Below are 13,431 nucleotides of genomic sequence, written 5' to 3' on the forward strand. Positions count from 1 at the left end.
TTTTTTTGCAACAGCAGAGGCCAGGTACAAATGTGGCCAGACAGGGCCCACTACTGGAGGACGAGGATGAGGTGGAGGAGGATGAGGATGAAGCATGTTCACAGCGGGGTGGCACCCAACGCAGCTCGGGCCCATCACTGGTGCGTGGCTGGGGGGAAACGGAGGACTATGACTATACGCCTCCCACAGAGGACAGCTTGTCCTTACCTCTGGGCAGCCTGGCACACATGAGCGACTACATGCTGCAGTGCCTGCGCAACGACAGCAGAGTTGCCCACATTTTAACGTGTGCGGACTACTGGGTTGCCACCCTGCTGGATCCCCGGTACAAAGACAATGTGCCCACCTTACTTCATGCACTGTATCGTGATAGGAAGATGCGCGAGTACAAGCGCACATTGGTAGACGCGCTACTGAGAGCATTCCAAAATGTCACAGGGGAACCAGTGGAAGCCCAAGGCGAAGGCAGAGGAGGAGCAAGAGGTCGCCAACGCAGCTGTGTCACGGCCAGCTCCTCTGAGGGCAGGGTTAGCATGGCAGAGATGTGGAAAAGTTTTGTCACCACGCCACAGCTAACTGCACCACCACCTGATACGGAACGTGTTAGCAGGAGGCAACATTTCACTAACATGGTGGAACAGTACATGTGCACACCCCTTCACGTACTGACTGATGGTTCGGCCCCATTCAACTTCTGGGTCTCCAAATTGTCCACGTGGCCAGAGCTAGCCTTTTATGCCTTGGAGGTGCTGGCCTGCCCGGGGTCCACCGTTTTGTCTGAACGTGTATTCAGCACGGCAGGGGACGTCATTACAGACAAACGCAGCCGCCTGTCCACAGCCAATGTGGACAAGCTGACGTTCATAAAAATGAACCAGGCATGGATCCCACAGGACCTGTCCATCCCTTGTGCAGATTAGACATTTATAACTACCTCCCCTTAACCATATATTCTTGTACTCCAGGGCACTTCTTCATTCAATCCTCTTTTTTAAATTTTACCATTATATTGTGGGGCAACCCAAAGTTGAATGAACCTCTCCCCCGTCTGGGTGCCAGGGGCCTAAATATCGTAAACTGGCCTGTTCCAATGGTGTGTGACATGAAGCCTGATTCTCTGCTATGGGACCTCTCTCCTGTGTCTGGGCCTAAATATCTGACAGTGGCCTGTTCCAGTGGTGGATGACATGAAGCCTGATTCTCTGCTATGACATGAAGCCTGATTCTCTGCTATGGGACCTCTCTCCTCTGTCTGAGTGCCGGGGCCTAAATATCTCACAGTGGCCTGTTCCAGTGGTGGGTGACATGAATCCTGATTCTCTGCTATGGGACCTCTCTCCAATTGATATTGGTAAATTTTTATATTTTTTATTCATTTCCCTATCCACATTTGTTTGCAGGGGATTTACTTACATTTTGCTGCCTTTTGCAGCCCTCTAGCCCTTTCCTGGGCTATTTTACATCCTTTTTAGTGCCAAAAAGTTTGGGTCCCCATCGACTTCAATGGGGTTCGGGGCGAAGTTCGGGTCAAGTTCGGATCCCGAACCCGAACATTTTCGGCCGAACTTCTCGAACCCGAACATCCAGGTGTTCGCTCAACTCTAATAATAAGCCATTTGTTTAATTTTACTTTCACAACATAGTGAGGCTTATGTATCAAAATGGAAAAATACAGCTTTTTCTCTACAGGAACCAGTAGGGCTCAGCTTTAAATTTTTTTAAATACTCTGAACAAACGAAATCAGCAGTGTGATTGATGTTACGGGCAACAGACAGTTTTGATAAGTAAGGCGTGAATGTGTTCTCTTTTAATGCCAATAGAGACATACAGTACAAAACAAATTCATTAAAGCGCGAGAAACAAAAAAAATAAAGCATTGTATGTACTTTTTATACTTTTGCATCTATTGAAAACACCATTCTATTCAAAGCCTTCTGTGTGTTTTGCAGTCCCTGACACATATGTCACAGTGAGGTTCACTGTGACAGTTGTGGCAGTGCAGGATGGCTGGATGTCCTCTCGCGTACTGGCTGCTGGTTGGTTGCTTGGGGCTGCGTGCTGGCTTTGGTGTCTTCTGTGAACTGTTGCCTGTGAATGGTTGCTCCCCCCATGTCTGCTTCTCTGTGCAGTTCTGATCACTGTTGCCATGCAGGTTGGCTGCAGGTTCCCTTGCGTACTGTCTGCAGGGTGACACTTCTGTATGCTGGTTGCATGGGACTGCATGCAGGCTACGGTGTAGTGTGTAAACTGTGTCCTGTGAATGTTTACTCTCCCCGTGATGCTTCTCTGTTTGTCAGTGTTACACGGGTTGTTTGTGCTCTGGCGTACTGGCTGCGGTGGTCTCCGTGTATGCTGGTTGCCAGGGGAAATGCCCAGTACTACAGCCTGTTTGCTCACTTCCCTGTTCATGCAGGCTCCCCTCCCTGTTTGGTTCTGATGGGTTTAACTTCCCCTGGTCCATTCCTGGGTGTGACTTTCAGGAGCCCTCATTAAGCAGCTATATCTACCTGTGAGCTGTGGGGCTTGTGGTCAGTCTTTCTTGTGGCTTACTGGGTGAAGCACCTTGTTGCTGACCCAGTTTTTTCATCTCCACCACCAGGGGTTCTGTGAAGAACGGGGCTCACTGGCGCTCGCTCTCTGGGTTTTGCCTCTGGTCTGCCGATGCATTTGGTTTTTTGGTAGTGCTATCACTTTTTCCTATCCTGCTTACTGTTATGTGCATTTATTTCACTTGTAATAAAGTTCTCTGTGGGTTCTTGGTCTGTTTTGCCTGTGTCCTGTTTTCTTGACGTCCCGGAGGTTTGCCTGGGGCCTCCAGCACTTGACAACATAACTCTTTCCACACAAAGATACAACTGAAATATTGAAACAAACTCTTAAATTAATCTACGTTTCTCATATTTTCAAGAACTCATTACCAAATAAACCATATGCAGGTACCTCTTTATGATAAGCATCAAGTACATCAATAATGTCTTCTTTGGATGGACTTTTCAATGTTAAAAGATGTTTTTCTAAGGAAGGGATCTTTAAAAGAAAATACAGTTGCTAAGCAAATGGAAGTTAAATAAACCACATGCAAAATAAAAAGTCTGAATGTATCAAAAATATTGTTTTCTACACCATTCCTATTTGCTAAGTGATATGCTTTAAAAGGGTTCTGCAGTTTGTTTTAACTGATGATCTATCCTCTGGATAGATCATCAACATCTGATCGGCGGGGGTCCGACACCCGGGACCCCCGCCGATCAGCTGTCTGAGAAGGCAGTGGCGCTCCAGCAGTGCCGCGGCCTTCTCACTGTTTACCGCTGGCCCAGTGACGTCACGACTAGTCACTGGCCTGAGCGCGGCTAATTCCGTTCACTTGAATGGAGCTTAGCCCAGCCCAGGCCAGTTGATACTAGTCGTGACCTCACTGTTTACCGCTGGCCCAGTGACAAGGCCGCGGCGCTGCTGGAGCACCGCTGCCTTCTCAAACAGCTGATCGGCGGGGGTCCCAGGTGTCAGACCTCTGCCGATCAGATCAGGGGCGTAGCTAAAGGCTCATGGGCCCTGTTGCAAGAGTTCAGCTTGGGCCCCCCTTCTCTCAGTGCTTTGTGGCCAGGGGCAGAGAATCACATATTGGTGCTGCCTGAGGCAAAAATTGAAACAACCCTCCCCATGCCAAATTCTTGATCTAACCCCTTCCCTCCAGCCAGAGGTGTAACTTGACCAGCATGCACTTTCTATAATACCAGTGTCTTTTTATGTGGCACCAGGGTCTTTGAGCCCCCTCAGGGTCCTGGGCCCGGTAGCGACTGCTACCTCTGCACCCCCTATAGCTACGTCCCTGAATCAGATGCTGATGATCTATCCAGAGGATAGATCATCATTTAAAACAAACTGCATAACCCCTTTAAATGGGTTTTTCAGCAGTTCCAGAGTTTTTCAATTTACACCCCAGCCAGCTGTACTTGTGGAATAATTCCATACTAAACTGCTCCCCACCACTCTTTTAGAGTCCCTTTTGGCTCCCTTCACTGGTCTTCTGGATGGGTGGAGTCATCTGCACTGCTGCAGGCAATTAGCCAAGTGGCATTTCACTACTGGGTCCACGGACAGAACTGCTGCTGTAGTGGCTGCTACGGGACCTGCAAGGATTTTCAAGACCCGGGCCTAATGGATGTCTGTCATCCATTACGACTCTGGCCTCATTCCCCAGTCTATGCTCTCTCCAGCAGGTGAGATGAAGAGACATCATAGCACCTGCTGGACTAATGAGAAAAGTACATCGGCTGAGGATCCTTCCCCAGCCTATCCTTGGTCTGGGTGCTCTCCTACTCAGGCAGGAGCAATTATATCACTGCATCCCCTCCAAACTACGGTAAGTAAGTGTTTTATAAAACTAAATAATAATAAAAAATATATAATTAGACTTTGAAAATAAAATATAAATTCAACCTTTTTTGAATCAACAAAATGAGTAGCAATTCCAGCCTTTTGCACGTCCCTTCCCTTTAATCTGAATCCAGTAAGGGCAATAAATAAGCCAATCTTTCCTGGAAGGCGTGGTAAAAAGTATCCTCCTCCAACATCAGGAAATAGGCCTGCAGTAAAAAAGAAAACAAAACCATTAAAATATGGCATGCAAAAATAACATAACAAGTGCATTCACCCCTTCCCAACATCCTCCATACATGTACGGCGCAGCGGGAAGTGACTTTTGGACATCCGCCGCACAGGTACGGCGTGGTGATCAAGCAGGTGTAGAAACTGTGCCCGCACGATCAGCAGCAGGGGCCCGGTTGTTACTGACGAGCCCCTACTGCATCCTCCAGCATCGGTGAAAACACACGCATTAACCCCTTTTATGCCTCAGTCAATGCTGACCGCGGCATGTATGGGATATGCGGAGGGAGGGGGCTCCCTCTCCTACCTCATCGGGTCCCCACGCTGCAGTGATAGGGACCCGATGACTGGCATGGCAGTCTGATGCATTCTTCAGGCATAAGAGCCTGCCAGCAACAAAAGCCTATGAGACCCAGCACCCTATGAGACCCCATAAACGTAGATATGTAATTCAGTACCGATCAGAGAGAAGCCTTTATTATTTCAGTGGCATCATGCCAACCAATACCATCCAGTTTGAACCCCTTAGGGGGGCCAGGTCTTTATGATGACCATCCTCATATCTTGCTGGCTTTACTTCTTCCAAATCATTCTTCAAAGTCTCCATGTCCTAGAAAAGTCAGCAAGATGCAGAGAGAGGAGGAGCTGGATGTTCCTGATAACATACTCTCATCAATATTAGATGATGTGGAAACGGAGGAAAAGCAGATGGCAGAAGAAGGGCTCTCATCTGTAGGGCAGGAGAGTGCTGGGGTTGGAGAAGTGAGTATGCCAGAGCTGATTAATATTCTGTTTACTGTAAAATAACCTGCAGGAGATTGCAGACAAGAACAGCAATAATTTGCATACTGTGCCCCCACCTAACCAGCCAAAGCCCATACCAGCAACAGCTCCTGTTTGAAGGTGCATTAAAGGTGCCACGTGTCCATTAACAATGAAGGCCAACTATATCGTTATTAAATGAGAGGCAGCTATGGGGTAATTGGCTGCAACCGCCTGCAGAATGGCCGCTCCGTGTGGCCGTACCATAAGGAAGAGTGGCCTCTGTGTACCTGATTTATTGCGATTAGTGATTAATTCATTCATAACAAATCAAATTTCTTGGTGAGGATCGGAGATTGCGTGTGGGGATTCATCGGGAAAGTACTGTAGCTCAGAGATGTAGGGAAGGGACAGGTTGTGGACAGCAGCCTTGTATGTATATGTTAGTATTTTGAACTGAATTCACTGGAATATTATAGCCATCTGTATGACAAATGAGGGAACCTGACCCACTGGAGATTAAAAACTTTTTAGACAAAGTATCTATGAAAAAGGTGTCGGGGATAAGTTAGTGGATATAAATAGGGCAATATCCACAGAAGAGATAATAAACAAGTAATCCAAAATGTTCCATTAGGAAAGGTCCCAGATCCTGCCGGCTATGCATCTGAATTTTTTAAAATAATGAAAAATAAAAGTGATAGAAATCCTAAGACATATAATGAGACTTATCTAGAAGGAAAATGATTGCAGTCATCATATCTAGCATACATCACAGTTATACCGAAAAAAGGGATGAACGACGTGTTGACAAGCTCATACAGACGGATGCGGATCCGTCTGACAAATGCATTGCAATACCGGATCCGATATTGCAATGCATTTTTTATTATATATATATTTTTTGCATTTTTAAAAGGTCTGCGCATGCAGATGCGTTTTGCCGGAACACTTATACACTCCAATGTAAATTAATGCCGGCATTCCGGCAAGTGTTCAGTATTTTTGGCCGGAGATAAAACTGCAGCATGCTGCAGTATTTTCTCCGTCCAAAAAACGAAAAAGGGACTGAACTGATGCATCCTGAACGGATTGCTCTCCATTCAGAATGCATTAGGATAAAACTGATCAGTTTTTTTCAGGTATTGAGCTCCTGTGACGGAACTCAATACCAGAAAACAAAAACGCTAGTGTGAAAGTAGCCTCAGACAGTCCTCGGCAGTCAGGCCTAGGGCACATCTATATGGGTATGCTGCAGTAATATCTTTTGATGCAGAGAAAGCTTTTGATAATGTAATACTGAAGAGAGGGGGCATGCTCACCATAACATGGAGTACAAGCAAGGTTTTGAAAACACAATGTAAGAAAAGCCTAGAAAAAAATGCAACGGACCCATTCATTTGCGGACCTATTCATTTCTATGGGGCAGAATGTGCTGCCCGGATCCGGAATTGCGGCTCGCACTTCCGGGTCCTCAATTCTATTCCCGAAAAAAATAGAACATGTCCTATTCTTGTCCGCAATTGCGGACAAGATTAGGCATTTTCTATTAAGTGCCGGCGATGTGCGGTCCGCATAATGCGGATCCGTAAAACACACACGGACGTGTGAATAGACCTTTAAACTGCACATCGAAAAATTACTAAAAATCCAATCTCATTTTTATTAAAGAGAAAGACAAACACATTAAAAAATTGTATACAATAATTACAGTGCCGGAAATGGTATAACCGATCACAAACAGCTCACTAAGTCCAAAACAAGGACAAAGCATGTAGAGCTTAGATCTGTCTAACAAATGCATTGAAACTCCGGATCCGTCTCTTTAATGTCATCCAGAAAAACAGATACGGTATCTATTTTTTTTTGCATTTTTAAAGGTCTGCGCATGCACAGACGAGAAAACCGGATCCGTTTTGCTGGAACATTTGATGCCGTATCTGGCATTAATGCATTTCAATGGAAAATAATGCCGGATTCGGCATTCCTGCAAGTGTTCTGGAATTTTGGACGGAGAAAATACCGCAGCATACTGCAGTATTTTCTCTGACCAAATACCCTAAGGCCCCTTTCACACGGGCGTTGCGGGGAAAATGTGCGGGTGCGTTGCGGGAACACCCGCGATTTTTCCGCGCGAGTGCAAAACATTGTAATGCGTTTTGCACTCGCGTGAGAAAAATCGCGCGTGTTTGGTACCCAAACCCGAACTTCTTCACAGAAGTTCGGGCTTAGGATCGGTGTTCTGTAAATAGTATTATTTCCCCTTATCACATGGTTATAAGGGAAAATAATAGCATTCTGAATACAGAATGCATAGTAAAACAGCACTGGAGGGGTTAAAAAAAAATAAAAAATCATTTAACTCACCTTAATCCACTTGCTCGCGTAGCCGGCATCTCCGTCTGTCTTTTTTTACTGTATAGGACCTGTGGTGAGCATTAAATATAGTTCAAGGACCTGGGATGACATCACTCCGGTCATCACATGGTACGTCACATGATCTTTTACCATGGTGAATCACCATGGTAAAAGATCATGTGACGTACCATGTGATGACCGGAGTGACGCCATCCCAGGTCCTTGAACTATAGTTAATGCTCACCACAGTTCCTATACAGTAAGAGACAGACGGAGATGCCGGCTACGCGAGCAAGTGGACTAAGGTGAGTTAAATGATTTATTTATTTTTTTTAACCCCTCCAGCGCTGTTTTACCATGCATTCTGTATTCAGAATGCTATTATTTTCCCTTATAACCATGTTATAAGGGAAAATAATAATGATCGGGTCTCCATCCCGATCGTCTCCTAGCAACCGTGCGTGAAAATCGCACCGCATCCGCACTTGCTTGCGATTTTCACGCAACCCCATTCATTTCTATGGGGTCTGCGTTACGTGAAGAACGCACAAAGAGGAGCATGCTGCGATTTTCACGCAACGCAAAAGTGATGCGTGAAAATCACCGCTCGTGTGCACAGCCCCATAGAAATGAATGGGTCGGTATTCAGTGCGGGTGCAATGCGTTCACCTCCCGCATCGCATCCGCGCGGAATACTCGCTCGTGTGAAAGGGGCCTAAGAGTGACTGAATTGAAGATATCCTGATGCATACTGAATGGATTGCTCTCCATTCAGAATGCATTAGGATAAAACTGATCTGTTTTTTTTTTCCGGTATTGAGCCCCTAGGACAGAACTCGATACCGGAAAACTTTGACGCAAGTGTGAAGGTACCCTAAAACTGGCAATGTTTGCCGCTGATCTACTTATGTATGTGAACAATATATACAAAGGGATTAATCAAATAAAAAAGACCTTAAGTATTTTTGGAAAATATGGAATAAATTAAACAAAATCAGATATATTGATGTTTGTACAAGACGCTAACCTGACATGGAATAGAGGATTAAATTTACATATAGCCAAAGAAGAGATGAAATATCTAGGTATTAAAATTAATAGAAACAATAAAAAGATGTATCAGGCTAATTTCTCCCCAATTTTGGAAAAAATTAAGAATTAAGAAGGAGCTCCAAAGCTGGATGGCTCTACCCACTTTTGGAATACAGGGAGTGCAGAATTATTAGGCAAGTTGTATTTTTGAGGATTAATTTTATTATTGAACAACAACCATGTTCTCAATGAACCCAAAAAACTCATTAATATCAAAGCTGAATATTTTTGGAAGTAGTTTTTAGTTTGTTTTTAGTTTTAGCTATTTTAGGGGGATATCTGTGTGTGCAGGTGACTATTACTGTGCATAATTATTAGGCAACTTAACAAAAAACAAATATATACCCATTTAAATTATTTATTTTTACCAGTGAAACCAATATAACATCTCAACATTCACAAATATACATTTCTGACATTCAAAAACAAAACAAAAACAAATCAGTGACCAATATAGCCACCTTTCTTTGCAAGGACACTCAAAAGCCTGCCATCCATGGATTCTGTCAGTGTTTTGATCTGTTCACCATCAACATTGCGTGCAGCAGCAACCACAGCCTCCCAGACACTGTTCAGAGAGGTGTACTGTTTTCCCTCCTTGTAAATCTCACATTTGATGATGGACCACAGGTTCTCAATGGGGTTCAGATCAGGTGAACAAGGAGGCCATGTCATTAGATTTTCTTCTTTTATACCCTTTCTTGCCAGCCACGCTGTGGAGTACTTGGACGCGTGTGATGGAGCATTGTCCTGCATGAAAATCATGTTTTTCTTGAAGGATGCAGACTTCTTCCTGTACCACTGCTTGAAGAAGGTGTCTTCCAGAAACTAGCAGTAGGACTGGGAGTTGAGCTTGACTCCATCCTCAACCCGAAAAGGCCCCACAAGCTCATCTTTGATGATACCAGCCCAAACCAGTACTCCACCTCCACCTTGCTGGCGTCTGAGTCGGACTGGAGCTCTCTGCCCTTTACCAATCCAGCCACGGACCCATCCATCTGGCCCATCAAGACTCTCTCATTTCATCAGTCCATAAAACCTTAGAAAAATCAGTCTTGAGATATTTCTTGGCCCAGTCTTGACGTTTCAGCTTGTGTGTCTTGTTCAGTGGTGGTCGTCTTTCAGCCTTTCTTACCTTGGCCATGTCTCTGAGTATTGCACACCTTGTGCTTTTGGGCACTCCAGTGATGTTGCAGCTCTGAAATATGGCCAAACTGGTGGCAAGTGGCATCTTGGCAGCTGCACGCTTGACTTTTCTCAGTTCATGGGCAGTTATTTTGCGCCTTGGTTTTTCCACACGCTTCTTGCGACCCTGTTGACTATTTTGAATGAAACGCTTGATTGTTTGATGATCACGCTTCAGAAGCTTTGCAATTTTAAGAGTGCTGCATCCCTCTGCAAGATATCTCACTATTTTTGACTTTTCTGAGCCTGTCAAGTCCTTTTTTTGACCCATTTTGCCAAAGGAAAGGAAGTTGCCTAATAATTATGCACACCTAATATAGGGTGTTGATGTCATTAGACCACACCCCTTCTCATTACAGAGATGCACATCACCTAATATGCTTAATTGGTAGTAGGCTTTCGAGCCTATACAGCTTGGAGTAAGACAACATGCATAAAGAGAGATGATGTGGTCAAAATACTCATTTGCCTAATAATTCTGCACGCAGTGTATGTCACCTCCTAAAGATTATAAGTTTTACTCGAATAATGTATCCCTTACAGATGCTTATCTTTATATTACCAGAGGTTTTTCTATTTCCATAACTTTTTAAATCTTTCTTTCTGTTCACATAGCTGTATGAAGACTTATTTTTTGCGGAACAATCAGTACTTTCTAATGCCACCATTTAAAATGGCATACAATGTAGTGGAATGCAGCAAAAAAAAATAATACAAATGGGGTGTAATTGGAAAAAAAAATATGCAATTCGTCCACCATTCTACAGGTTTTGTTCCCACGGCGTTCCCTTTGTGGCAAAACTGATCTGTGCCCTTCATTCTCTGGGTCAGTACAATTACAACGATACAACATATGTATAGGTTTTTTATGTCTAAATAGTGTAAAAAAATATTTCAATTTTTACATCACCATATTCTGACCCACATAACTTTTTTACAGTTACCGTATATCTACTAAGCTGTGTGGTAACTTAATTTTTGTGGGACAATCTGTAGTTTTTATTGATACCATTTTGGAGTGTGTGTGATTTTCTGATCACATTTTATTACATTTTTTTGAGCAAGAGAAGTGATGAAAATTTGCAAATTGCCCATTTTGACTCATTTTTTCCGTTACGCCACTCCCACGGGCGTTTTTTGGACGCGATGATGCCCAAGATGGTTCGATTTTTTTTGTTATTAATAATGCCATCTCGGTCTCGGTCATTAGCCGTGGGTGTGAAATAGTAGAGACCCACCGGTCATGACGCCCGCTGCACATGCAAGCGGGCGGCGTGTTTGGACTTCCTACATGTACGGCGCTGGCAGCGAAGGTGTTAAAAAAGAGATAAGATCAAGAGAAAAATCTTTTCTTAGATTTATCTGGAAAAATAAAAAAGCTAGGGAAGCTAAAGATATTTTGCATGAAAATAAAACAAATGGAGGGATCGCATTTCCAGATCTACATAATTATTACCTAGCATGTATCTTGAGGTACATAAAAGAATGGTTTAATGGTGGGGTTTACTTAAAGGGGTTGTCTCACTTCAGCAAATAAAATTTATTATGTAGAGAAAGCGAATACAAGGTCCTTACTAGTGTATTGTTATTAGCCATATTGCTTCCTTTTCTGGCTTGATTCATTTTTCCATCACATTATACACTGCTTGTTTCAATGGTTACGACCTGCAATCCATCAGCAGTGGCTCTGCTTGCAAACTATAGGAAAAAGCACTAGCCCATGTGTGCTACCACGGTCCCTGCCACCAAATAGGCCTGTGCTTTTTCCTATAGTGTGCCTGCACGACCACCAACGATGGATTGCAGAGTGGTCATAACCATGGAAACAAGCAGTATATAACGTGATGAAAAAATGAATCCAGCCAGCAAAGGAAGCAATATGGATGATAACAATATTTTAATAAGTGGCTTGTATTAACTTTGTGACACAACCTCTAATTGACCATCAATTCGAGAGAGAACTGTTGTTGGTGTATTCTAGGAAGCAAGACATTAGTAGAGAACAATACACTAATATAGTGGTTAGAGACACAATAAAAAGCTGGGGGATTATAAGGAGAATGTTCAATATACCTGTTCATATGACTATAAAGATTCACCCTGCACTATTTTCACTCTTTAATATGTCAAAGTGGGAATACCTCCAGGCACTAGGCATAAAAGCCATAAAGGACTTGATAGATCATGAGGGGAGAATTAAGACGTTTGAAGAAATACAAAAAATATATTACATCAAGGAATCCTTTTTCTTTGACTATTACTGTTTATTTACGAAAATAAAAACCTTGCTTAGTAGATATAATAATTTAATGGGCACAATGAAGAAAAAGTATAAAATATCATACTTATATTACCATAGATATCACATAGAAGAAAAAGTCCAAAAGGGATCTATAGGCTCTAAATGGAAAAAAAAAATATACTAAATATACATGAAGAACCTAAAGAAATAAAAAATAAATAAATTTGTGTATATTGATCATAAAATAAGGGAATCAATTCACTCTGAAATCTGGAGAGAAATATACTGGAGAAGAGTGATGGTCAGTTCGCAGTGTTCGCCAGCGAACACATGCGGGCTGCTATCTTTAGTAAGGTAGACTCACCCGTCCGGCGATGCACAGGTAAGCCCTTACCTGTGCCTGGAGCTGATCTGAAATCAAATGCAGTCACCGGGAGCAGGCAGTTCTGAGAACAGCCGCCGGGGGCCTTCATCGGGCTGTTCTCGGAACTGCCTGCTCCCGGCCTTACCTGTGCATCACCGGACGGGTAAGTCTACCTTACTCAAGATGGCAGCCCGCATGTGTTCGCTGGCGAACACTGCAAATTGACCATCACTGCTGGAGAACAATACACCAAGCCATCTATGCCTTTAACCTACCACTTGAGAAATATATTAAGGGTTTTATACAACAGTGTCCCAAATGTGGCAAGATTTAATACATGGCCTATGGCGGTGTCCTAATTGGAGAACATTTTAAGATGATATCAATTCTCTGGTAGACAAGGGGAGGGGAATACAGACTAGCAAAAAACAAACAATGCAACAGCACTCTCAAACACAAATAACAAAGTCAAAGCGCTCTCTATAGGACAGAAAACTCTAAATACCACATTCACTGGTGCTATACTGGCCACCATTAAAATACAGACTAGGGGGCGCATTCACACAACCGTAGTGTTTTGTGGATCCACAAAACACGTATACTGGCCCGTGTGCATTCAACAATTTGCGGACTGCACAAAGCCGCAACTATAATAGAAAATGCCTATTCTTGTCCGCGATTGCAGACAAGAATAGGACATGCTCTATCTTTTTTGCGGGGCCGCGGAACTGAACCACGGATGTGGACAGCACACTGTGTCCGCATCTTTTGCAGCCCCATTGACATGAATGGGTCCACACCCGTTCCGCAAAACTGCCA

The 13,431-nt window shown here is 43.7% G+C and overlaps 1 protein-coding gene across 2 annotated transcripts in view; it reads right to left on the reverse strand.

Moving 5' to 3' along the window:
- Positions 1–13,431, reverse strand: part of HIBCH (3-hydroxyisobutyryl-CoA hydrolase) — a 516,160-nt gene that overhangs the window by 201,266 nt on the left and 301,463 nt on the right. For both annotated transcript variants that reach the window (XM_040440248.1, XM_040440247.1), the window contains exons 8-9: positions 4,442–4,587; positions 2,942–3,028 (exon numbers count right to left, since the gene is read on the reverse strand). In XM_040440248.1, the coding sequence (XP_040296182.1) occupies positions 2,942–3,028; positions 4,442–4,587 (233 nt within the window). The remainder of the gene's footprint in view (positions 1–2,941; positions 3,029–4,441; positions 4,588–13,431) is intronic.

The sequence above is a fragment of the Bufo bufo genome, chromosome 7 (genome assembly GCF_905171765.1).
Source record: "Bufo bufo chromosome 7, aBufBuf1.1, whole genome shotgun sequence".
NCBI lineage: Eukaryota > Metazoa > Chordata > Amphibia > Anura > Bufonidae > Bufo > Bufo bufo.